The sequence below is a fragment of the Haplochromis burtoni genome, unplaced genomic scaffold, assembly GCF_018398535.1.
Source record: "Haplochromis burtoni strain Fernald_Lab_line unplaced genomic scaffold, NCSU_Asbu1 Contig_104, whole genome shotgun sequence".
In the NCBI taxonomy this organism is placed as follows: domain Eukaryota; kingdom Metazoa; phylum Chordata; class Actinopteri; order Cichliformes; family Cichlidae; genus Haplochromis; species Haplochromis burtoni.
Window position 1 is genome coordinate 1,020,428 of NW_024582465.1, and position 27,274 is coordinate 1,047,701.

General features: G+C 41.4%; 1 protein-coding gene across 2 annotated transcripts in view; it reads left to right on the forward strand.

Moving 5' to 3' along the window:
* Positions 1–27,274, forward strand: part of kcnq1.2 (potassium voltage-gated channel, KQT-like subfamily, member 1.2) — a 178,503-nt gene that overhangs the window by 98,215 nt on the left and 53,014 nt on the right. For both annotated transcript variants that reach the window (XM_042223187.1, XM_042223188.1), the window contains 4 exons: positions 11,989–12,064; positions 12,932–13,026; positions 14,498–14,538; positions 15,371–15,432. In XM_042223187.1, the coding sequence (XP_042079121.1) occupies positions 11,989–12,064; positions 12,932–13,026; positions 14,498–14,538; positions 15,371–15,432 (274 nt within the window). The remainder of the gene's footprint in view (positions 1–11,988; positions 12,065–12,931; positions 13,027–14,497; positions 14,539–15,370; positions 15,433–27,274) is intronic.

Sequence of the window (27,274 nt, forward strand, 5' to 3'; positions counted from 1 at the left end):
CTGCCTGAGGGGAGCAGGTCAAACAGACTGTGTCCAGGGTGAGAAGGGTCAGCTGAGATCCGGGCTGCACGCCGCAATGTCCTGGAGGTGTACAGGTCCTGCAGAGATGGGAGTCTGCAGCCAATCACCTTCTCAGCAGAGCGCACAACACGCTGCAGTCTCTGTTTGTCCCTGATAGTGGCTCCAGCGTACCACACGGTGATGGAGGAGGTGAGGATGGACTCGATGATTGCAGTGTAGAACTGCATCATCGTCCGTGTTGGCAGGTTGAATTTCTTCAGCTGCCTCAGGAAGTACATCCTCTGCTGGGCTTTCTTGATGACGGAGGTGATGGTGGGCTCCCACTTCAGGTCCTGGGTGATGGTGGTACCCAGGAAGCGGAATGAGTCCACAGAGGTGATGGGGGTGTCAGTCAAAAAACTTTACTTAAGCTGCGAGAACCGCTTCTGTCCGCCGATCAACGGACCCTGACCCTAACCCTTTAATAAACGGTAAGCAGAATTGATATTGTCCTTGCAACATTGGAATTTCATAAATGCACGAATGGCTTGGCGCGCAAAAGAATAACGTCACAACAATGTGATTGGTCACTTGCAATGTTGAACCTGGAACAACATTTTCATGATGACCTGGGAACAACACCAACACGACGATATCAGATCATCCATGTTTTGATGACTATTGTACCTTCATAAAAGCAATAATCATTTTAAAACTGCGTTTTATTTACCCTGGCTATTTTTGTGTAATATGAACGTTTGTTTTGATGATCTGAAAGATTTCAGTTTCAAATATGCAAAAATTAAAAATTAGGAAGGGGGCAAACACTAACACATATACGCACGTGTGCTAAATACCTCACCTAGGAGGTGTCCAGGAGGCATCATAGTCAGATGCCCAAACCAGCTCGACAGGCTCTTTTTGATATGGGGGAACAGCAGCACAACTCAAAGTCTCTCTTGAATGACTGAGCTCCATACCTAAGGGTGAGCCCACGTAAAATGAATAATTTATGCATAGAGAAGGATTCGCTTTTTTGTTTGATTTTTACTTTGACAAAACCATAATCAATACCACTCAATCGACACCATTTCTGTCTAAGCCTTTAAAGTTGAATCCCTCTCGGTCCACTATCAAATGGTGAAAATCGTAATAAATAGATGCAAGGGTGGATGATTTAATATTTATACTGTATGAACAACAACAGCAGATCACTAATGAAAACTGTACTTCTAGATTTAGTGCAGACTAAGTGTGTCAGTGATACAACCTCATTGAGGCTTTCTCAGCTTTCCTGTCTGTCTGCCTGACTGACTCTCTGTCTGCTTTTGTGTGTTTGGACTGCTGCTATAATTACTGTCCAGGCAGGGGTGGACCTGGAGACAGAGGCAGTGTGCTAATTGAATGTTGGAGCAAGAACGGAAGCTATTAAAACAAGCCTGCCAAGACGTTCTCAGCCTCATCTGCTACCATAAATCCATACCGACCATTACGACTGCTGCTACCACTTCCTCCACCGCTCCATCTCATTTTGTCTCTGTCATTCCCTCCAATAATGTTCCTTCTACTCTTTCAGTACTCCCAGTATTTGGATAAGGTATTTTATTAACCAAGTAGGCTTGTGTGTCTCATGTGTTTTTATTAGCTTGTCTCTTGTTTTGTATCACTGCACAGCTAAATGAAGACCAGAGGTAGACTAAGGATATCGATGGATCTGCTAATAAGCCAACCTTTTCCCACTATTTTCTTCTAATGTTTTGAAAGAAGCCTTGCCTCACAACTGTATTTCTCTTCTGAAATCCTCCCTTCCCCTCTCCCATCCCAACAAAAGTGCTGTTGCAATGATTTAAAGATAATAAAGTTCTAGTTTTCCTTTATTTTCAGCATTTAAACTATGGGGAATATGAGAAGACAAATGGCCTCTGCAGGGTTTGACGAGCAGGCCCCTTAAGCTTCGGGATTGCAGTCTCTCTGCAGACTCTCTTTCCATGTCTTTTTGCTAAATAATCAAAATGAATCTCTGTGTGTCTCTCCATGTTTGTAGTTTGTGCACGAGAAACACAAACAGGATGTACCATGAGGAAAGTCAAATCTGTTCAGACTGAAGCTGCCTTCTGTTGGACCAGCATTTGGGTTTGGCAGCATTTTAATTTAAAAAATAAATTTAAAAAATACTGTACGCTGTGTCTGAACAAACTGGGCTTACAAATGCAATTTGGTTTTTACTTCTTAATGGGTTTTTGGTTTTTTGTGTTTTTCGACTGGTTGCTTAGTCTTACGTGATTAGTCACTAGTTCTTTGACTTTATGTCTTTCTCTCAAGGTAAACAGATCTAAAATAATTGACAGTGACATCCACTGACTGGATGGCTTCCCATAGTTGAAATCATGAACAAAAAGCCTAACCACTGTAGAAAGGCCTAATTAAACAGCGGTCTTTAATGTTACCCCTTCCACCCCTCCACTGTAGCCCCAGCCACACATGAATGAAAGAATAATTCCCTTTTGAAAGCAAGCTCTGTTTTATAATCTATAACCAATGGAAGGCTCTTGGCTAAGAAGGTCCTCAGGTCACACTCCATCTCTTCCTTTCTCTTTTCTCTCTTTTTCCCATCTCTGTTTTTTCCCCGTCTTCTTCTTCTCTGTCTCCCTGCTGCTTCCATGGTCTGGGTAAGCAAGGCAGGGCTGTGACAGTCACCTCTTCATGCTCCCTCAAGAGCGAGGTAGGGCTAACTGTCCTTGAATACATTCACACACAACTTCCCATGAATGACCATGTGTTGGCATGACCAACCACTGGGCTCATGTGCTTGGATTACTGGACTGCTATGAATGAGAAACAGCCAATTTAATCCAAAAATGGTGGCTGAAGTGGGGAGGTGGGGGTGGGTTTAAGTGCTTAGGGGCCTTACTACCTGGGGTTATTTGAGAGAAAAAAAATCAAGGGTCCATGCACCCCTCACCTCACTTCTGCCCACCATCCAAAAACCTCCCCACCCAGGCAAGAGGACCCCCCTGACTGGCAACAGTAAATAGATTCTTTCTATGACATCCTTAATCCTCCTAAATAGCAACAAATCCTATTAGGCCATGAATTATAAATCCTCTTCTTCCACTAAACTCAATCACCCATCCATCTTCATGTATGTATGCACAAACATTACCCATACATACACATTTTCTCGGGAATGTTGGTCTAAACAGGGCAGGCTGTGAATGTGATGGACGTCCACATGACATGTTAGTGTGCCTATATATTTGCTGTTTGTTAAATACTGGTACATGTAGATGTGTGCGGGGCCACTAGTGAGGCTTACTTCTCCTCCCACCTGTCATTTTGGGCTGAGTCACCCAAGCTTAAACACAGATATAAACAGCAGGCGTAGATTAGTCTCATATACACCAGAGTCAGGAACTTACCAATGCTTGTGAGAGTGTATGCTTTTATACATTATCCTAAATTACCTGATTGTGTCAGTACACTCAGTGCTTACTTTTATTTTATTGCTCTAAAAGACAAGAGCATAATGGTGAAATGCAAGCCGCGTCAAGCACAGAAACAACTACATTACACTGCTAACAAAATTTCGGCTATTTTTAAGCATCTGCACTGACGGCAACCTGCATTTCAACCTCTACATGCTTCTATAGTAGAATCACTTTGGCTGTAGCTGTTGTTTCTTTGGGCTGTTGTTTTTTCCTTTTAAAGCACATACCTTTTTTTCAACTTTGGTTTATTTGTTTGGCTTTGTGTCATTAGGATAGTGTGTGGAAGATTTATACTGTTAACTGATATTTATGAGACAGTGCAGTCAAGATCATCTTACAGAGTAACAAGATAGTAATGTATGGAATATTATTTAATTACTCAAAGAATAGAATTCGTTGAGTAATTAAATAATGTACTGCATTACTTTTAAGACGAGTAACGAGTAATATGTAGCATGTTTTTTTTAAATAACCACATCACTGCATTTAAACTACACATAAGGAAATTTACTCTGTAAAGTTTCTATTACACTACTGAGACCTCGTTCAGGCACGTTTTTGCACTCACAGATCCACAGTTACCAGCATCATACGTACCACCAATGTTTGGTCAAAGTTTTATCAGGTAATGAGTCCGGTGGATCCTTCACCACCAATGAAGCAGAAAGGCCAGCAGGTTGGCAGAAATCTGTTCCTGTAAACGCTTGCGTAATCTCATGGCCAGCACCAAGTTCCTGAAGATAATGCAAAAGCAGCTATTTAGACCAGAACAAGGTCTGACAGAAAATAGGGGATCATTAACTACAAAACGATGCAGTTCTCTAATTAGACTCTCTTTGAAGAATAGTTACCACCACATCCCTGTCTTTAGGCTACACCTCAGGCTGGAACATTAACCCCAAAACCCTGAATAATGCTGGTCTCATCTTTGAGGTTGCTATTCCCAGAGTCATTCTTACTTCTGAGTTTGTTGATGACAGGAACTGGGAAAACGAGTCAACCAAGTTTTAAATGTCACATTTAACCAACTTAAATTGCATTATTAAAATGTCTGTGTACATGATTTTGTCTATATTCTTTCAGAGTAAATCTTAATTTTTTTGCGGCTTATGTACTCGAGTAAAGATCAAATCTCCCACAGGTTTAGTTCAAATTGGTTTGGCTTTTCCAACAGAAACCTCGTCACCCAAATTGTTTTGATCATTTGGCATTTAGAACTACACGGACAAGAGTTCAGTGGTCATTACACGACTTGTTAAAAGTGTGCTCTTCTCCAATCTTCTCTCTGCGTGGTGGGAAAAGAGCTGCGACCGTCTCTTTTCTCTGCAAATAATGACAGGTTGTGAGATTCTGCATCATTAACGTTAAACGTGGGTGGAGCTTTTCCGAGTGTGCTGGGACGTCAGCTGCCTCTCGAGACGAGTAATTTTCCTTGGTGGGATTCTTTCACAAGCTTCGGGAGAGGAGACTTTAAGGCTTTATTATTCAGAGAAATTCTGTGGCAGTGAATGTGAAAGAGCAAATTACTGAATTTATTTGTATTTTTTTTGCTTTATACATTACTCCATATCTATATACGGAAACATGAAAACAGTAATTTGATTGTGTGTTTGCGAGGTGACAGTGAAGACAGATTGTAAAGTATCTCTGGCGTCTCCCCCTCGTTTTTTCTGTCTCCGAGGCCACACACATCAAACAGGGCTCGCTCGTTCTGTTCTCTCTTTGTCATCAGCTCTTAATGGGTGCTGGTCTTTGATGTGGTTGGGTTACTGCTATTGTCTCTGGCATGTCTTGATCAGTGTCTATTGATCTGGGAAGAGTGGACATGAAAACAACTGGAGCAGGCCCATGGGGAGAAGGGAACCTATTGTAGCAGAAAGCAGATTTAAGTGGTTGCATCTGACAGTATTGCACGTATGGCAGATTTTCAGGTTCACGTTCTGACTGAGTCGAGTTTAAATTAAAGATTAAATTAACTGCAGCCAAACTGAAGAATAAGCAAAAACATGAAGCAAGTCAGAATAATGGAGGAAGTCGTAAAGTGAGTCAAACAGAGACTCAGAGTGTGGAAAATGAGTTTGCAGCTATAAAGAAAGTAACCAAGTTACTTAACTTAACTTACTTAACTTAGCCTTCATGCTTATTTGGTTGCCTGGTAACAGAAAGAGAAAAGAAAGAACCTGGTTGTGATGAATCAAAGGTTGGGTGACAGTGGAGAACAGGCAGAGGCAGAACTGGTTTAATAGTGGGTTCCAGTTGAACTTGGAAAGTTGGATTTCATACTTGGACAGAACGGCAGATTTTGCCCTGACCCCAAAATCTGGTTTTTACCATTACCTGTGAGCTCTACACTGTTTAAAAAAAACATCTTAAAAAAACGGTAATATTTCGGCAGCTGGGGCGCCAAACTACTACCGTAAATAAACAGAAAACAACTTCCTCATAAAAATACGTTTGATTCCAGTAATGACAATACAGTTTGTTGCGCTAATTTTACATGGGATCTTGCCTTTTCAAGTGATTTTAAACATCAAATTAAGAACATGTTAATGTGATTAAACAATGAAATTATCTATAAAAAGGGGGAAAAAAACAAATCCTAAAAAAACAGCAATATTCCGGCAGCTGGGGCGCCAAAATACTACCGTAAAATAACAGAAAATAACTTTCTCGTGAAAATACAGTTATTTTCAGTAATGAAAATAGAGTTTGTTGCTCTAATTTTACATGGGCTTCTGCCTTTTCCAAGTGCTTTTAGACAGTAAATTAGGAACAATTTAATGTGATCAAACAATGAAATTACAAGGTCAATGAATGTGGCAATATGAATCATAATACGTAAATGTACAGAAATATACAGTTAATTTAAATAATAATGGATTGCATGCCCTGGGACAGACTGACAGAGGCGAAGCTGCCATATCGCACCATTGGCCCCTCTGGCCATCACCAGTAGGTGAAGAGTCTTGACCACGGACACAATACCGAGAGTGTCCGAGCCGGGGATCGAACCGGCAACCTCCTGATCACAAGGCAAACTGCCAACTCTTGAGCCACGATCGCTCTAAATAGCAATTATAATAATACTTATGTGATGTAACACAAGCTTATAGGAATCATGTTATATACTTTTCCATAGCATTACATTTGAATTCAACAGTTCAATCTTTCAAATAACGGACAGATATTTGTAAAATCATGATACATTTGTGAATGCATTTTAACAATCTAAATATGCATATGTACAGATTTGAAATATGAAATCACAGTCTATTTACGTAACTTTAATGATATTCTAGAAGAACAGAACAAAACTGTAAAATGCACACTAAAATACTTTTATATTAGGATTTTTTCCTACAGTACTGCCATACAAAAAATATATTTAAAAAACATGTGAATTGTGTTTTACTTTAATTACAGTGATGTTATGTTATTTTACCTTTGACATGTAAAATCACAGTCTACTAATGTAAATTTAATGATATTCTAGAAAGACAGTACAGAACTGTAAAATATACAGTAAGATACTTTGACATTACTATTTTTTGGAACAGTGTAGAGTTCATCATACACAAAGCTGTCCAGTGTGCATCTGCGGTAATGTAAGTATGTGCAAAACGATTTGCAGTGAGTTTCAGTGAACAGATACTGCTAACAATGGCTACCCTGGTTTGTTTGTACTGCTCAACTCGTGTAACATCAATTCCAGCTCCAACTTCCAAGATAAATGGAAAACAGCATATGTCCTATTCCCCTTTTTTTGTATGCCATGGAAATACTCGGGAAAATTTACCCGAAACCTTAGATTGTGGTTACACGTATTAGGGATTTTTAGAAGTCATTGAAGAATTCTGTATTTTAGAGAAAACGTGGTAGCATTGCTTAAATTAGAGTTGCAATCCTCTTCGTTTTAAACACTCAGTGAATGGCATGCCATCACTTAGATCAAACATTTCTGAAAGAATGTAATCATCTTATCCTGCCAAGACATGATAAAAAAAATGCCTGGTTTTGAGGAGAACTGAAGAAGAGCACATCTCTTTGATGGACCAAAGCGCCAGTTATATAAAGCTTATCTCACAGAGACAGATGCAGACACACAGAGACACACGCACACACACACACACAGGCCAGCAGACTTGCTGGGCCCTGCCTGTAGTGTAGCACATGCGTGTCTAGGGTTGCTTTCTCCTGACTGACTCCAAGGTTATTGCTGCACACCATGGAAGCACAGGATATTTGATGGTCCCCTGCCAAAGACAGAGCCGGGGTCATGGGGCATAGGAGGGTAGGTTGCCATTGACAACTCAGAGGTCTCCAAAGTGACCATTTGAAACTGGGGAAGAGAGAAAACTTATTAAGAGTGAAGGGTCAATGGGAAGCCATGGGGCTAAATCTTTCACCAGTTTTGAAGCGAGGGTCAGGGCTAGTTCATAACTGCAGCAACGATGGCTCACCTATGACTTCTACAGTGGACCTGAAGAATAGCGAGTCTGTTGAGAAGAACTAGAAACCGGGATTTAATCCTCACAATTAAAATACACACAACCAAGCACGAGTGAATCATACAGTGCAGGACAATGGAAAGAATATTGAAGTCGTCGGGGGTAAAATCTGAGCTCTGCTGGCTCAAGAGAAGTTCCCAGGATAAACTGTGTCAAATCTTCTGCACAGATACACACAAAGATGGGAAACAAGAAGAGAGAAGATGTTGTAGTAACACTTTATTATATAGCCTGCAATTGAGGGCGTAGTTACCCTGTAATTTTCAATATGTTTTACTTAAAATTAAAATATAACTATATTTACCTAGACATATTTAAAAGTTGATATGCTAGGGGGGTCTGGAGGAAACAAAGAAATTATTCTATTGTAAGTAAATGTAAGTAGTATTGTAAGTAATTTTAAGTACTGCATAATTTTGCTGACAAACAATATTTTCTCATCTTATATCATAAATACTTTTTTGGTCATGGGCTATATTAAAGTGTTACTTTTTACATATTTATTTCTTTTATGGTGTTTGTTAATATTCATTATATTGGGGTGCATGATGGATTTTCTAATATTCAGTTGTACTGTACTTAAAATTACTTATAGTATTATATGTGTCTCATTTTCCTTAAAATACCAAGAAGTTAAGCAAGTACAGAGTCCTGTTTTTCCACCCAGTCCTCAAAGTGCAACAGAGAAGTAAAGGCAGGCTGTCTTCTTTGGAGCTTGTAACCCCGGAAGAACTCGGAGTACTGTAACACTTTGGGCTCCTACATACCACTGTAGTCCTGCAGGTCAGGGTTGGTGGAGCCTGCATTTTACAAAAAGGAAATCTGGCTTCTTTATCTGCATTACAACTTCCTTATTACAATTTCTTATTTCAAATGTTACGCTAAATAATGTTACCAGCAGGTCATCATAACTAGAATACAATGGTAGACAATTGAAGATGACTTTTAGGTGCTGCCATCGTTAAAAACAAGATACCAGTATTGCGTGGTGAGCGGTTAGGCAGACCACGCTTTTCTAGAGAATCATTCTACATGTTTTAGTGAGTAACCGAAACAGAAAGGGCGGGAAAGAAAAGACTACATGACAATATTACGAGATCCTGTCCGTAGGAGGTCTACATTTCCCACTTACCTCTCAAGAGCACAAGAGGAGCAAGCAGAGAAATGTGGGATTTGCATTCTTACATTTTCTGTGTGTCAAATGTTTAATGGAGTACAGAGTGGGTTAGTGTTGGACAAAAGAAAACAAAACAAAACACCCATCCGTGTTGTTCTTTTATCACACTTACCCACTGAACATGTGTGTGCATTTGTGTCAAATGCAGGAAACGGGAGGAGGGCAAGGAGGGAGCAGGGTACAGTTGTTCAACGATCAAAACCACACATGTTTTTTGTTTCCTACGTGTGTTTTCTTTCCCAATTATGCTTGCACCCTCCAGTTCACACAGAAACGAGGGGAGAAAAAAAAACACATCCTTCTCCTCTTTGACGAAGGAGAGCAAAGGGGTGGGTGCTAGACTTTTTTTTTCCTAAAATAGGGACTCATGCTCTTTATGTTTGGTATTGTTTGCATGCATTTCCTCCTATAGCTTGGGCAGGCCCTGCATGGAGGGCAGGAAGAAAGACGGCAGTTCAACAGCCTTTGATGTTCCTGTTTTATGGTCCCATGTCAACGCATTGTCTGTTAAGTCCTTTTGTTGTCCCTTTGCCTAATTAAGACCTCAGAGCGACTTGTTGACTCCACAAAGACCCCCATGTTTAGGGAGACGAGGGTGGAGGCTGTGTGATTCTGTGTGTCAAGGGTGTGTGTGCGCTTGTATGTGCGGGTCTGTCTGCCTTGACTGGGAAGTAGCTTGAGAGAACTCTTCAAAACAATACACAAAACCCATATATTGGCTTTGACTTAATCCACACTCTTTGCAGACGCTGGGCGTATGCACATGGCCCAAAGGCTTATCAGCACATACCAACAGATGGCTGAAAGGTCACCTTTGTCTGAGACATGTCCTACATGAAACAGAAAACCAATATTAAAATTGACACAAAAAGCAGGGATCAAATAATACCCTCCTCACCCAGACTTTGCACTCCATTACTGTTTGTTTTTGCTAAACAAATGTTGCATTGAAAAGAATAATAGGTCATGTATTGTTCATTTAATTCTGTGTGGGATTTAAGTCTGTAATTGGACAAAAGCCATATAATAGTTCTTTTCTGTTTATTTTGGGGGTGTGGGAAAAGATCAGTACAGAATACAATATTGCAGTAATATGTATGGGGACATTGTTTAGATCCAGAGAGACCAATAAGAGATATTTTTTAAATAAATTAAACTCTTTGAACAAGGGTCTCGTCTCATGCACCACCATGCTGAAATAGCAAACAAACTTACATTAAATTGGCTTTTTTGAACGATCATCAAGCACTGGATACACTTAGCTTGACCAAGGTGCCTCCTAATTCAGGGCAAGCTAATGGCTCAGTTTCATGAGAAAAAACAGGACAATAACCTGCTTGCACCTACCAAAAAAGCCCCTATTTCTTCCCTTTCTGCAACCAATTGCAACTTGTGGTAACTACGTGTTTGCCCAGAGTCCGAGCTAGTCAGCTTAAGGTGATTTGCACAGACAGGCAACCTGTCTGCAAACAGTTGCAGTCTAACTTGGACTGACTGCAATCACTCCCAGAAAGATTGTTGAAGGTTGGCAAATAATTGCTGTCTAATTTATAAATGCAGACAAATTGCCAACATGTTGCCATCAGTCTGAAATAATCTGTGGGAATGAGTACAGCTTAGGGCCAATGAGCTGGCTGTCAGCTGGTTGGTTCTGGTTGAATTTCTGTCTATAGAGACAGCAACCGATAAGTGATTTTTGACAATTTAATCACAGTTAATTGCTGTATTGTCAGAAATACTTAGCATAAAATTGCCAGCTTGACCCCATTTAACTGCAGACTGATTGCAGGCTGCCGGTCTCTGTTTATTGGAAGCATTTATGGCAGGTGCTAGTATTTAGGTATGCTTGACAATCTCATTTTCCATCAAATAATATCTGAAGCAAAGAATGTAAGTTATATATTGATACTAACATTTCTCTTGGAAGCCCCCTAAATGCCCTTGAAAATGTTAATACCTTTTTATTATTATTATACCCCATGCCTTTTTCTAATTCGCATGACAGTTTGACATGACTATTAAACTGCTGCGGTCTTAAGATTATGGAGATCGCAGCGTTGACAAAGGTTGAGACACCTTGTCCTAGGTTATTACACTTGATTTTACTTTGCAGCATGTTAATGTGCTTCCAGTATGTGTTTGCAAGATTTTCTGATTCATGAAATGCAGTAACATCTAAACCCAGTGTGCACCAATGCACAGCAGAGCACAGCGCCTGCTTGAAAAAACAAAAATACATGCCATATAGTCACTATGGTATGCAAGTAAAAGCTGTTGTGTGTTGTGTGCATCAAGTGGTTTTGGTTTCAGTGTTTCATAACAGCATTTTTGTGTGTACATGTGTGTGTGTCTGTGTGTTGACACAGATGTGCTTCTTTGATCTCAGAAACGTGTGTTTTGGGACTCCTCTTAAGGCAAACTGAATTGGTTTTCTTCTCTCGTTTTCGCAGTGGGTTGTGGATTTACTGTTTTGAGTGAAAAGGCAAGCACCGATACAGAGTGCGGGTTAATCTGTGTTGTTACACTTGTCTGTATCAATGCATATCTGTCAATGTACGTTTGTTTTTCCTGTTTAGACCCACATGTGTTTTGCAGTTGGGTGGCATACGCATTGTTCATCGAACCTGAAAAGCAGCAAGGGTCAATTAGCGCTGAGCACGTAGACTTTTTTGTCTCTCTCTTTTCTTTTCTTTTTTTTGTCCCTTCTTTTCAGGGCAGTTAGTCAAGAACAAACCACTTGACCTTTTACAACAAGCTAAAATGTGAAGTGTTTTTCTTTTGTGGCCTAAATTAGTCTCCTTTATTTCTGTCACAGGTTGTCCCATGCCCAGAGATCTGCGGTAAAAGTCCTCCGCAGAATGAAGTACTTTGTGGCCAGGAGGAAATTTCAGGTACGTAAAGGGAAATCCAGAGAGAAACACTGCAGAGTTAAAGAGACGAGGGAGGGGTGACAGATGAAGAGAAAGACAGACTGAGAGTGTGAGAGGGAGTAAGAGAAGTGTGCAAGTAGTATGTGTGGCTACACAGGAAAGGAGGGGGGGGGGCTTAAGGGTATATATCAGCTGTGGTGCTGGTGTGTGTGCTTGTGTGTCTACACATGAATGTTTGTGTGCATGCCTGAAACTTGCACCTGCATGCCTTCTTTATGCTCACAGTCCAGGCACTGTATCATGGGAAATCTGCTAACCTGTCTCTGGGGCTACAGTAGGAATTCACTTACTGTGCTGCGCACGCAAAAGTCGCTCGCAGTGCTCACGAAAGCGCCCACTTGTATCCACGCTGCATGTTTTTCAGAAAGTTTCTTCGATTCTTCCTGTTTCCAAGTGTTCTATAAGTTTTCGGTTCGGGCCTGTGTGGTGTCAGCTGCAGAGGGCTATACACTGTGCAGTAAAGAGTTCACTGAGTTCTTTCTGATGCTCCTTGTGTCAACGTCACACTACACAAAGCTATGAAAGGGCTTTAACATGATTGCTTTCTACTTGACCATGCACTTGTCAGGACACACACACACACACGCGCGCACACACACACACACACACACACACACACACACACACACACACACACACACACACACACACACACACACACACACACACACACACACTGGGTTAACAATGAACCCTTTGCACCCAAGGGGGTTGGGGATGTTTTGGGGACCAAGCAAAAGAGACTGTTGTTGACAATGGCCTTTGTGTCCCACCGTGTGTGTGTGTGTGTGTGTTTGTTTTTGTGTGTGTGCATGCTGGAATCAACAGCAAGCTCGGAAGCCCTATGATGTGCGAGACGTGATCGAACAGTATTCCCAGGGTCACCTCAACATGATGGTCCGCATCAAGGAGCTGCAGAGAAGGTGGGGCCTTTGTTTTATGCTGTTTGTTGTTCTTTCCATAAGCTTTATTAAGCATAAAGCCATTAAGATGTCTCTATGTATACAATGCCGCAATCACTGATATGCCTTTACTTGTAAAACCATATTGTTCCTTGTTATTTGTCTGTTAACAAAGAAACACAGTCCCAGATCTGTCAATTTCTCCAGAATTGGACAAAAAAAAAACATGTAGATTTTCTGCACCAAAAGCTTCAAACTTCAGATTCACACCCTTGTTACACTGAAGAAGTTTACATTTCTGGTAGAATCATTACATTTGTCTCATTTTCTGTGAGTAAAATGCAATGTTCTTAATCTGATGGGTGTTTCTATGTAGCTGTGTTGCTGCCCTATTGGCCAGGTCTCACTTAAAATCATTAATCTTTATGGGAGTCCTCATTGGGCCATTTTTCATTTGGTAAATTCTGGCTATATTTACGCTAATAACATTTTCATGCTCTGCATCAATTCTTAAAGACTCAGTTTTAGGGGGTCATAAAACACTGGGGTTGTGCAGCCAAAACAGTGTGCTCATTGCAACTGCTAGCACTTTCGATAACATTTATAGACATTTATCCTATTCTCTGCAGTATTCATCGGACAGACAGGAGCCTCACTGGTCCCATATTTATTCTGCCTTGTTATACTTTATAACAAGAGCAGAGTCATTATTTTGAGTTCCAGCGAAATACAGTTCTCGTGAAAGTTAAACCTTTTGTCCTCTCCGTGCGATTTTCTCTGCTTCACTTAAGAAGATGTTCTTTCTTTGACACACACACACACACACACGGCTCTCAGCCGTTATAGGTCAGTGAGAGGTGATGTATTGTGTCTGCTTCATGCAAGTGCATCGCCTGGAACTCGTAACGCCTCCTGCAGTAATTCATGGACCCGTGGCAATGCACTGTTACGTTTTTAAGTCATTATAAAGCAACACTAAATCATGAAAGTGCTGTTAGGCTGACAGTTTTTTTTTTATTACCCCATAAAATCTAAAAGAAAAAAAAGACACTATTAGACACTATCCCAAACACACCAAAATACTGCAAAGACCACTAGTCTGCCAACATAAACGAATAATAAACACATAAAGACGTGTGATTAAGGTGAGGAAAAGATGCAAATGGCTTACACTGAACACTGTATTCAAATGCTTTCCTTCTGCCTCAGTGAATTCGTAAATGCCAGTCGACATAAGAAGTGAAACTGTGAGTTTCAGTGTTTATTTTCAAAGCTTCACATCTCAATAAGAGGACAGCATCCATTTGTCCAATCCCTTTAAGGCTTGCATGTGTGTGCTCTCTGAAAGCAGTGATGTATAAATACAGTTGAAGCGGATGACATTTGTTTAATTTTATTGGCACTATAAAGTGTTTATCCAGCCGAACCTCTTCTGTGTCTGCTTTGTGTTTTTGCCTTTCGCTGTCTAATTCCTTCTGTCTTTCCTTGTCAGGCTGGATGGCACTCTGGGAAAGCCGGGCATGTTTCTTCCAGGTAAATACGCAACAAACGCCAGTGGTCTCCATCTGATAGACAGCCGTCACTCCTCGCTCCATCCCTGTGTTTATAACCAGCTCATCAGTTGTGCCAGACGAAATATGCGAGAAAGAGAGCTCCCTGATGCTTGCGTGTGTATATTTCTCAGTTTGGGTGCGGGCAAGACTGCATGTACGTCCGAATGTTTGCCAGTATGGGAGTTTAAGCACCCTGCTCGTGGCGGTATTCTGGTGAGCGCATATTAGCGTGCTTGTGTGAGTTGTTGTCAGAGGAATTACACAAACACATTTCTTTAATTAATTGTGCAATGTTAAATTAAGTGCCCCAAGCAGCAGCTCCCACAGCTTCCATGCCAGCTAAAAATAACAGCGGCGAGATGGAAACTTCACTGCGCCACTAATTGGATGGGGCGAAACAAAACAAGAATAGCTCTCTTTTCCAACAGGAAGTCGGTTAGCGTGGATGTGATGTAAGGCAGACTGAAAAAATATGAGGCAAATTAACACTGAATGGGGTCCTTAATAAGTTCTAATTACTAGAACTTCGTTAGTTTTTCTTGTAAGGATCGTACTTTTAATGGTTTGATTTAGTCGAAACACTCCTGAAACTGTTGGGTATTTGCTCACATACGTCTTTATTACAAGCTTTAATTAACTGTGCGCACGACTGAATGAAACTTTAAGCTGTCACTGCCAAGTGTGAAGCAGTGAACAGTGGCCTATCGGGCCTTTTACTGGAAGTTATATCACCTTGGAGTAGTGGACTATCCGATTGTATTATATATTATTTTATATATATATTCCCTTCTTTTATCTTTTTTTCTTTTTAGGAAAAGGAGAAGATAAAGAATACCCAACTATTGGGGCTCGTCTCATCAGGCTGGAAGATAAGGTAGGCACAATCGAGCGTGTGTGTTTTGTCTGACAGTAAGAGTGGTAAACTGATTAGATTATCTATCTCGTTCATAAGCAGAACGATGTGTGAGTCTGCCAGCATGTGTCTCTGTATCAGATGAATGAGTGCACTGCAGTCGTCTTCCTTTTTTTTTAAAAATAGCTCTATTGTGGCTGGCTTCAGTCAGCCTGTGCCAAACATGCACCTCCTCTCTTGAACCCACCTTATCAATATCAGTGCTGTGTTTACACTGCACTTGTGTGTCTGTTCATGCTGTATTTTTAGTTGACCTTACTGGGTAGCTTTTAGGATTTTCCACACCACCCATTCTTTTTTTTTTCCTGTAGTGCTGTGTAGATTGGCTTGTGACAGCTCTTGGATGTTTATGTTTCCATGAAGAATATAAAAAAATTGGAAACATAAAGGAGCTGCAGAGAGGCATAAGCCAAAAGGCAACAGCTGTGTTACAAAGCTCATGTGCGACTAGGCGTGCTCTCCTTTAAACATAGTGGAATGAGCACAACATCGTGAAGCCAGCGCGATGCCAGCCGTGATAGACGTTTCCCCTTTGTGAGTTATCAGCTGGACTGCGACGGCGTGCTTCTGATTAATGATGTCTTTTAAGTCGTGTTGTATGAAATGTGTGGCTGTGTGGTCACATGTTGTTTGAGCGGTTGAATGCTTGGATTTGAATGTAGGTTTGTGGGTTTTTCGGGGTGTTTTTTTCTTTCCATGGGACCGGTGTACAATTGAAGACTCACCTTATACTCAAGTCGTTCTCACATGAAAACAACTCCTACACAATAGAACAATGCATTCTGCTGCCACTTATTTTCTATTCAGCTCAGCCAGCTAAGGATTTCCCGCACTTGCCTTTGGTATTTACCTTACCATCTCTGTGCACTCATCAGCACCGCCGCTCTCTAATGTTTGCAAGCGCTAGCTGTTCTCAGAGCCCCTTTTTTGCAGAGAGAAGTGTAATGATCGTGAACGAATTTGCCCTCCAAGCCTGCAGACCTCCCTCAGAGATTGAGTTACACCCCATTTGCTTCAGGCTACATGTTGTGATCGCAATCTCCTGATTAGAAACACAAACCCGTGTTGAGAAGTGCCTCACCTACCTATGACACACTTTTTCTCTCTTACCCTTCTTTTTTCTGTGGGGCTCAGCATTGACAAAAAAGGTAAAAAAGGGGGAACTGAGAAGGACATAATTGGGAAACAAATCAGTGGAAGCCTACGGATGCAGGCTACTTTTCCTCCAAAACAATGTGGAACCAATCAATGTTCCTGTAATCAGAGCTGCATTCGTATGAACTGGTATACAAAAGTAGCAAGAGAAATTCATTATTTCCCGAACTGCCAGTCCTTCATAATTACTGTTTTCTTTGAATATGCACCTGCTCCCTATCCTTTCTAGCTTGTGTGTTCAGGCACCTGTTATAAATGAAAAAGGTGGCTTCTTCTTCCTTTCTTTGAAACAGCAGGTGAATGAACCTGGTGACCTTTGATACATTCACTGTGAGGCCTGCATCACTGGTATGGTACTTTATAGATATCTTAGTTCACAGATAAACTTGATACAGTAAATACAGTATTTTGCAAAAGTCTCAAGTGTTATCACTCCTTTCTTTATATTTTATTTCTACTTAACTAACCAGACTTTCTTTTATTTATTTTGGACTTGAGCAATAGTTATCCAGGACTTCTGAAGGACTTTTAAAGTAATTCTTTAGACACTGGCTGCTTTTTTCAACCATTTTTAAAGAAACGTCTTTATTTAGTTTGTTGAACCATGCAACACTGACCTATGAATCATCATCAAACATAAAAAGGCACATCTCAAGGCACGAACCAATGTAGTGTCTAAAAATAAAAGACAATTATGCAAAGAAACAATTTAACTTCTGTGCTAGACACTTTGTTATTAACAGCCTGTCGGGAAAAAACATTATTTCCACTCCTGTAGTTTAATCTATAGAGATCAAAACTTTAGCAACACATTTAGTATAAAAAACAACTTTATTACTTTCAGCCTGTAACCCTTCATCAGGATCATCAAGAACTCTGTAGAAAGAAAAATTCTAGTAGGAAAACTTGAAAACAGCCAACCATTGTGCATCAAGTATATCAGTTCACTCAGTTAGTTGAATCTAAAAAAAGTGCCAAAAGCCAGTCTGATTGGCAACAACTTTATTGTTCAGCATGACTGCCAGATCACTTGAAGCATACCTGGGTAGGAAAACACACATCAGAATGACTGAATGGTATAATCCTGGTTATCACTAAGAACAAAATGTCTTTTGTGCTCTATCTAAAAGTAAATATTATTTTTCCCCTTTTTCTCCCATTACAATGTTTAATCTTGAGTATTATAGCTATGCTGTAATGCTCACCACACACTGACCATGCCATTACTGGTGTAGGCTGGACATGAAAGTGACAAGAGATTTTCTACCTTTGTATTTGTCACGTCTGATAGCCGTTGTTCACTTGTCAGTTGCACATTGTTTGCCATACAGTCTCCCCCGCTATCACTTCTGTTTATGTTGCATGACTTCCTACATTTCATAATACTCTGTAAAGTCCAACTTGCATCATCTCCTGTATGTTGCTCATAATGGTAAGCCACAAGCAAAGTGAAACCTTTCTGAAACCTTGAACGGGATCTCTTCAAACAGCTCGAAGGAATTATTCACCAACTCTAATGTTGCCGTGTTCTCATGCCTTTTCTGAATACTTGCTCTCGATGACCCTCGGGCTACATTCATTTTCAAATTCCCACTTTCTCCTCTCCCCTATAAAACGCTGCACATATACCTCTCTGGCAGCTCTTTCTGCTGCAGCTGAGTAAGTAAGATGGAACAATTTTCCCGTCTAAGTATTGTCAGCATATCACTTGTAGATGAATTTATCTTCAGCGGGATGAAGAGTGTTCTGGCATTGTGTGTCCTGTACAGGGTTAGACAGTGATTTATCACACACAGACAAAGACACGTATACGTCTCTGCGCTTACACTCGCACACACGAGCAAAGAGTTGATTAATCACCAAAGTGTCTAACCCCGCACTCTCGAGATTGAATTCTCCAGAAGTGACTTGGAAACGAAGACGGATGAGTCCCCGTGACAGCGTGTTATCTCTCTGTCAGGCACACTCGATGAAAAATACCCAAATGACAAGCTCGAAAAGTGGCCAGTGTCTTTAAGCTTCAGCGTGTCCTTTCAGCGGGGAGCTCGCTGCATGTGTTTTGGATGATGCCACAGTTTTATAGCAGGACTGTTTTTCCCCCTTAAAGACAAAAAGGACAGGGAAGTTACAACAGTATGCTTTCATAGACTGTGTAAAAGCCAGCCTGTGCAACGAGCTCCTGCTTTTTAGTTCAGATCCAGTGTACCAATATGGTGAAGTATGTTGTTCCCTGGCAGCAGCTCGGCAACTAAAACTAACGTGTAATCCTTACATTATTAAATTATTACATTATAAGCCGAGAGCAGGCTTTAGTAAAGTAATATGAAATTTGTTTTTGTGAAATTCATGACATTTTTTTGCAAGATTTAAAAAAACTAAAAATACTAGCGCCCGCTCTACCTCCACACAAAACTTTTTAAATGTCCAATCCCTGACATAATCATTTGTCATTCAAACCCAATTAAAGATTTTGTGAAATACAAAGAAAATACCATCACTGGATCACTGTCAACTAATGCTTAATATAATTTTTTTGATGTACTAATTTTCAGTTTTTAACGTAATTTCTTTTCTAATTACGTCACATTCTGCATGTGTTGAAAATCTGTGCTGCGTTAACAGTTTACATATTTAGACATGAACTTACACAGAAATTAAGGGAAAAGAGTGAAATAATTTCCCTTTTTTCATTTAACATTTAGTGCTGCCTAATTTAGCAATGAAAGTGTCAGTTGTGTTTGAAAATGTGTATGTAAAACCGTCATCGGAGTCTAGGAAAGAACCCCCTAATGTGCCCTCCAGACCTGAACAGCCATGTGTCTGCTCAACACATCATTCATTATTTGCGTTGCTCTAAGTAAACTACATAGACCATAGATCACACTTGCGGTTAACCTTCCTCGGCTATATTAGGGCAAATATGCTGTGCCGTGTATGTCACGCTTATATCATGTGCATTAGTATGAGGCGTACACAGAAGAATTCATGCTCTGACCTTAATAGCGTCTCAATTAGGTAAGTATGTTGTAAATTACAGCAAAGCCAAATACTGGGAATACTTGAGGGCCGAGACTGAGTGTTGTGTTTGTTAGGAGTCCATCTGTAAGGCATTTAGGGCCCCACGTCTCTAAAAGCATAGCTCTGAGGGGGGCAGGAGTTTGTGTGTGCGTGTGTTTAGACTGGTCAGACCCAGAGAGTTTGCAGGGCTTTAGAGACAAGGGCCTGGTACTGTAAACATGCAGGCACATATATATACGTATTTGAACATTAAGGCAAATACAAGTGAATATCCAGGCGCACATAAATATACAAATGCACACACACACACACACACACACACACACACACACACAGAAAGATTCACAAAGCTGTTCATCCCCGCTCAGATCTCAACAGCTTCATTATATGTTGAGCCGGTGCAGGATGTGCCTGAGATTAAATGGCTAGAGGGGGGAGAAAAACAGAATTTCATGCCTTAAATCGAATAATGATTTACATTGCGCGCATCAATAAACCCATTGTATCCAATCAAGTTTCTCTCTGTTTTGTGTGTGGGCTGTAACAATTTGAGCCCACATCAATATGAACTCGTTACTGTAATTTCCTCTGGACTGTCTTTGTGTCGTGGACTTTTCTCTGCAGAAACGTTACTTTTAAAGTCACAACAGAACTAATGCATAGAAATCAAAGACGCTAATAGAAAGAAATATTTCTTTACAGACAAAACCACTATGGCATAATGAGCTGCCTGTATCTTCAGTCTCATTTTGGCCTCAGTGGAAGGGGGGGTGTGTGAATCGGCAAACCTCAATCCTTGTGCGACACTTCTGATTTGTGATTACTGCAATAAAGCGACTTAATGATGCCGAAACATCATTTGTGAGTTTCACCGCTGGTATGAAAAGAAAGCCGTTTAATCTGTCGTGGATTTTGAGTTATGTCTCTTAAATTCGTACCTCGTCTTATCTTTGGGGAAAACAATTAAATACTTATCTTAACTAAGAGTGATTAAAGTGCCCCATGCATCCTCCTTTTCCTCTCCCTGGGTCATTGGTGTCACTCCGTTTGCTTGTCTGTCTGCCTTTACCTTACGAGTCCCCCCCACTCTCGTTCTGTTTTGCTTGGTGTTTCGTCCCCTTTGCTCTTGTTTCTATTACCTGTTTTTCTCCAAGAGCACCCTGTCTGTTGTTGTCCCGTGTTTTGATATATGTGTGTGTTTGGTTGCTCTGCACTCAGTGGGGGTCGGACTGACCGGACCAGTCCAAACAAAGAGAGGAAACTTGGCAAAGGAAGCACGTGCAACACGCACATGCACACACACGCACACAGTTATGTGTCCATTGACTCACATTCATTTCCTGCAGACTCACTCCAGACTTTATCATAACAACTACTTGCCTAACCTTTTACTGTAACCCTAACCCAGACCTAACCTTTAAATATGTATTTGCGTTAACGTTGAATGATTTATGTTATGGAGTCTCGCTTTTTTTCCGCACAACATGATGTCCCCATAATGTCACCGTGTAAACACGTTTAGGTCCCCACGAGCGCATGAGCTGTACCCAGACCACACACTCAAACATTACAAATCCTGGAGCTCGCGGCTTTGGTGTAGTTGCTGCAGTGTTGCTGCCGGGTGCCACGGACAAGCACATGCAGAATCCCCATGCATGTCTGGACTTGTCTTGGCGATAGTTGCAGAACACAACATCCTGGCAGCTCCTGCTGTATTCCTTTAAATCTAGATGCTTGAATTGTCTTTTGTACAGATGTCATCAAAGTGACTGCTCACACCTGTGCAAAACAGATTTATCCTAGCACATGTGCTTGTGCAGCACAAAGGAAACATTTTTTAATTGTCCTAGCTAGGCCCAGTAATTCTCTTCTACACCATCGTCTTTTTAAAAAAATAATTTATCTCCAATAATTTCAGCTGAGAATCCAGTAATACCTATCTTGGATTGACATGCTGTGTCATAGCAGCAGGTTTAAAGCTCCTGCAAATCATCAATACAATACAAAGAAGCGAAATGACAGCAATTTTTAAACATTTTCTATATATGTAAAATGATTTCTATTAGGATCATAAATTCCTGCGCCGTATTTTGAGGTCTAATAAACACACAGTGTTACATTTAATCTCCTCAGTGGTACCTGTAGCAACACACATACAACACCGCAGCCCTTCGTGGCTATTTTTGCGGCCTTTTTTTCAGCCTTGTCTCTGATCTTGGCGCCCTTTCTTTGACTCACTTTGCCTCCCTGTAGCTGAAGTGGTCTTTCTCACATCTACACTTCCCACTGTTGATGTGGTATCTTTATAGCTCTGCGAACTTGATAGCATGCAGTGGGTGGTGTGCTGCTGAGTGAGCTAGATAGTGCACCAAGAGCAGCAGCGTGTTGTTTGTAGTGCGGCCCGGTAGTAAATCATGTTTCGGCAGTGCGCTGGGGATGCAGCCCCTGGCAGCTCCCAGACGGCCCTTGGCTCTGGCTCCCTTCTCTTAGCGCCACTCTCTAATTTCAGAGCCGGGACCCTGCCTACTACTGTGTCTTTACCACATTCCCACAAACCAGAGACGGACAGTCTGCCTGCATGTCTGGCTACTCGCTCTCCATCTCGCAGTCTCTCTCTGCTTTTGTGTCTCTTTCTCTCTCTATCTCTGTTTTGCTCACACTCCCTATTTTTTTACCTCCTGTCACAATCTTTTTTTTCTCCCTGTGGCTCTCGTTCCCAGAGATTGCCCCTTCATCTTTCCCTGCGTTTGCATCGTTCTGTGCCTTTAGGATTATAGGTCTGCAGTCTCAATCATGGTTTCTAAATCATGTTCTACCCTACCCTACTGTGTCATGTCAGCTGCCCCCCACCCTCTCCTGTGAATTGCTTTCTGCTTTTCTCTAGAACCCACTTTGGGCTAGTTCATTGGCTGCGAATACCCATGCTGCATTTCCATTTTAATTGCCCAACTTTTGCAGGGCCTTGGGATATATATTTTTGCACATATATTTTATGGCCTTGGCAAAATGCCCCCTGCTACTTTTGGTTGGACCTGACCACTAATGCACTACATGGACCAGTTCATTATCAGCATGGAGGTGTGAGCTTATTTAAGTAGGTTATGAAAGGGTCAATATACAGTTCATGAAACAGGGGTCTGTGTTTTATTGGGACCTGCAGTCTTGCTAATACACACTGCTAAGTAGCCCTGGTGCCACCCTACTTTGGAGTGCTATTAAATCAGTCTACTGCATGGAACAGTAAACCAGCTGTGAATAATACCAAGCTGTGTAAATTACTCCAGAAGCCATCAGTGTAAATGTCACTGCCGTTAAGTCAAACCGGGGGACGTATAATGGGCAGTATGTGCATTCTGCATGTGTTGCTGTATCTGTGTATTTTCTGCCTATGACTGCCTATACCCCTTATCAGCTGGGTATTGATGAATCAGCATTTCCTATCAACAGTAATGCTTTGTTAAATCCTTAATTTTTTTTAATGCTTTTTGGTTTCATTCCAGTTTTTGTTAAAAACCTGTGACCTGATTTTTTTTATATTATCAGTAATTCAGTCCTGACACTACTAATATATGAACGTTTATTTCATTCTTCATTTGTAGGGCACTTAAAATAAATGTTGGGGGAAAAAAGATAAGAGATTTTTTAATCATCGCTCCATTAGCTATCCCAACTTTATCCTGTAGAGGGTGATGGGGGGCTAGAACCTATTCCAGCTGACCAAATGCAAGAGGTGGGAGGTGCTCTGGACAGCTTAGCAGTCAATCATCAAGCTAATACAAGAGACAGGCAACTGTGCATGCTCCCACTTACACCTACAGCCAATTTTCCTATTACCCTAACATGCATGTCTTTGAACTGTGAGGGAAAAGCTGAGCACCCATAGAAAACACAGTTAGAACATGCAGACTCCAAACCCTCTAAAGGATGAACGTCTATAGCAAATGGATGAATGGGTGACATTGTTGAGTCCACAAACTCTTGAGTTACTTTAGCTAAATGTGAACATGTGAAAATGTTGACTGTAAACAGACCTTATGGGTTGCCATGTTACTTTTGTGTGTTAGCACATTTGGTAATTAACATTAATTCAGACAAATTTTCAAGTCCATGGTCAAACAAGAGGAAAAGGGATAAGGTCATCTGTTGGCCTTATTGTCCGTGCAGCATTTCATTCCACTCCATACGCTAAGTGCTCGGATCCTTCACTCTGAAACCAAGTGGAGACCCGTCTGACAGGCAGACAGACGAGCATTTCCACCCCATTATGCAGGAGAAGATTAAAAATAGGATAACGTAAATTTGTTGCTGAGTGTTGTGCCATGCAGGCTCGAACCTTAGTTCATGGAATAATTTTAAGTGGCTGTTACTAATGCAGGCGTGTTTATGGCTGTGTAAAGATTTGACTAGGCCACTTGTGGTTCAGACATTGGCCCTATAGTACTCTGTGCCCAGACATATCCTTCAGGCAACAGTAGGTTTGCTACTGCCCATAGTAACGTGTGTATTTGTGTGTGTGAGTGTGTGTGTGTGTGTGTGTGCATGCACACCTATGTGTTTCGGCCAAGTCAAGTTTCCCATTTGCTTTAATAGAGTCAGGTTTTTCAAAACACCTAATAAGCCTGTCTGTATCCCGCGTTGAGTTTTTTTTTGGTAAGTGACTAATCACTTTATGGAAATGGATTTTTTCTATACCTCGGGGCAGTGCGGCACACCTTTCAGTCTTGTGCAATTAACATTGTAGTCCACACAGGATACAGGCCTTTCTTATAGTCTAGCATAATACAATGGATAAAATCAGGAAACTGCTTTTTGAGGCCAAATCAGTAAATGGAGCCATCGGTGGTAGAAGCATATTTACAACCCTTCTTAAAAGGTCCCCCATCCTGTGTTATAAAGTCATCATCAGCAACTGTACAGAGGTAAGAGCGGGATCCTGTCTTAAATGTTATTCATTAATAATCATATCATTATTACCAAGTCCATTTTATCTGAACTTCCTGCTTTAAGTCCTGTGCTACCATTTTTTAGTCACAACAGCAGTTGCTGCAAGGCACTTTATATTGTAAGGTAAAATGCTACAGTAATACAAATATAACCCCAACAATCAGACACCTCTCTATTAGCAAGTACTTAGCAACAATGGGAAGGAAAAACTTCCTTTTAATAGGAAGAAACGTCCAGTAGAACCAGCCCCTCACCCCAAACCACTGCAACTGGCTGGGGGGTGAGGGGAGGGAGACAAGACAACAGACACACTGTGGAAGACAGCCTGAGATTAAGAATAACTAATGATTACATGCAGAGTTCTCTGTAAGCACACTATGAGGGAAAAAGGTGAGTGAGGAAGAAACAGTCCCCAGCAGCCTAGACGTACTGCAGGGAGCATTCATGGTCACCTGATCCAGCCCTAACTAAATGCTTTTTCAAAAGAAAAGTTTAAAGCATAATCAAATAATAAATAATAAAAAAAATTTCACACGCTGAACAGGAAAGTGACGGAGGGAAAGGTGACGAAGCCATGCTGATAACAACTCAGCTACGAGCTATGCTATTTAGCAAAAAAAAGTGAATGAATACTGTGAATATAATTAGCTGGTAATTTCAACAGAGAGCATGTGTTGGATAAAGCACTTGAAGATTACACTGTAAAATAAGAAAAATAAATGTAGCAGCACTGCCACAAGAAGCTGTAGAAATACAAAGTCTTCAATTGTCTGCTGTGAGTTGCGAATGTTATTCCTGGCCTTTGGTTTTCAGCGATACAGATAAGCTCCTTTGTTGTGCTAGAGCCAATTTTCCGTAAATGACACTATGCCCACTTGCCTTCCTGAGGGCCCTCCTTCCAGGAAACTTTCGACATAGTCCAAGCGTGGATAGAAGCACTATTAACGGCTAAAAAAACACAAAAACAATGTTGTAATATGGATGCCTTTGAATAGAGATGGCATGAGAGTCACAAGAGAAGTCTTGCACAAACTTTACATAATATTAGCAGTCTTCTCGTGTCATGTGGGTACCAACAGCATTAAGAAAACAACCACCGCTGTCCTGTTCCTTATTTTGCTTTTATTCTGAGTGGACCACACAGTGTTTCCACTGCAGAAAATGCACATCAAGACTATTGTGAATACTACTGTGATGAAATTTTACCTTACTTTCTAGAACTCTTAGCACTTGTCCCTGTGTAAATGCCCTGTCAGTAAGTCTTATATCAGTAGTAAAATAATAAACACAGCAAGCTCACACACACACACACACACACACACACACGGAAACATGAAGTGTATTCATAGCAGCTTGTGGTGAGAAGTGAACATCAAAAAGGTCAGCGTAGTCCCAGAGGTCATTCCCACCAGTCTCTACCTCTAGCCAAGCAGGCTGTGTCTGGGGGGTTGGTCAAAGGTCATCTCAGCAGGCTTGGTCATTAGAACACAATAGAACCCATTTTGTCCGTCTGTGTAACTGTGTCTTGTCTTGTCAGTTTGTCTCAGCTGACAGAAGGTTGTGCACAGCTTGAGAGGGAGGTGAAGAGGGAAGCGACAAGAGTTTCCTCTGAAGGAGCGAGGGTGACACAGGCACTCAATCTCTGCGCTCTTGAGTGCCTGTGTGCACTTGTATATTTGCACGCATCAGAGAGTGTGTGTGTGCACGGCTGCGCGTTTGAGCGTGTGGCTATGTTTGACTTCAGGGTAAGCTTCTGTGTTTGTGCGTGTGTGTGTTTGTTTGTGTGCGTGTGTGTGTGTGTGTTTGTGTGCGTGTGTGTGTGTGTGTGTGTGTGTGTGTGTGTGAGAGAGACAGTCTGTGCGTATGTGAGCCTGTCCTTGGCACCGGGCCTCTGCTGCCTCAGCTGGATTGCCGTCTCCTCCCTACATCCTCTCGCTCCTCTCTGCCTCCATCGCTCCCCTCCCGCGCTGCTCTACTCCCACTGCTCCACCAGGCCCTTCCAGCTGCCCTCACCCATGGGAGAATGGTTTAAATCACTGCCTTCTCTCAAAGGGTTTCTTACCCCCCCTCCTTACACAAACTTGCTCCATCCCTCCCTTTCTGATAGTGTCAAGAGGGGGATGGTCTGTGAGTGCTGACTTGGACTACTGTGGGAATGCAGGTGCTCTGCGTCTGTGTACACACTTGAGAAGCTCGTCGGTGACCTGCTGGCCAACAACATGTCCATCAACTGTCACAGCAGCCGCTGAGACCGGACCATTTCTGCAACAGCGTACTCAGATGGCAGATGGCTGCCAAATTATGACAGCGCTCTTTTCTTTTTTGCTCTTGTGCAGCACAGCAAGGATTTATTGATAGGTATTAGGGATGCCTATTTTCATTTTCATCAACAGTTTAGTTAGAACTTTGACAAGAAATTCAGGGTGTGAAACGTTGATTAATTTGCTTGATTAACTGCTTATACACCTTATATACCATAGAGAAGCAATTCTTTGATGCCCTGCAGAATTTAGATGTTTGCTCTCATTTTTATATTTGATCTAGCTGAATTACTCGATGTCCTACAACCCAGCCAGAATGCTGCCTCCCACAGATTGAGTGCGTGTCTGTGTGGCATACCTGCTTGCAGAATCAGTTTCTAGCCACGTACCATCAAACTTTGGAGAAAAACCTCCTTTCCTCAGCT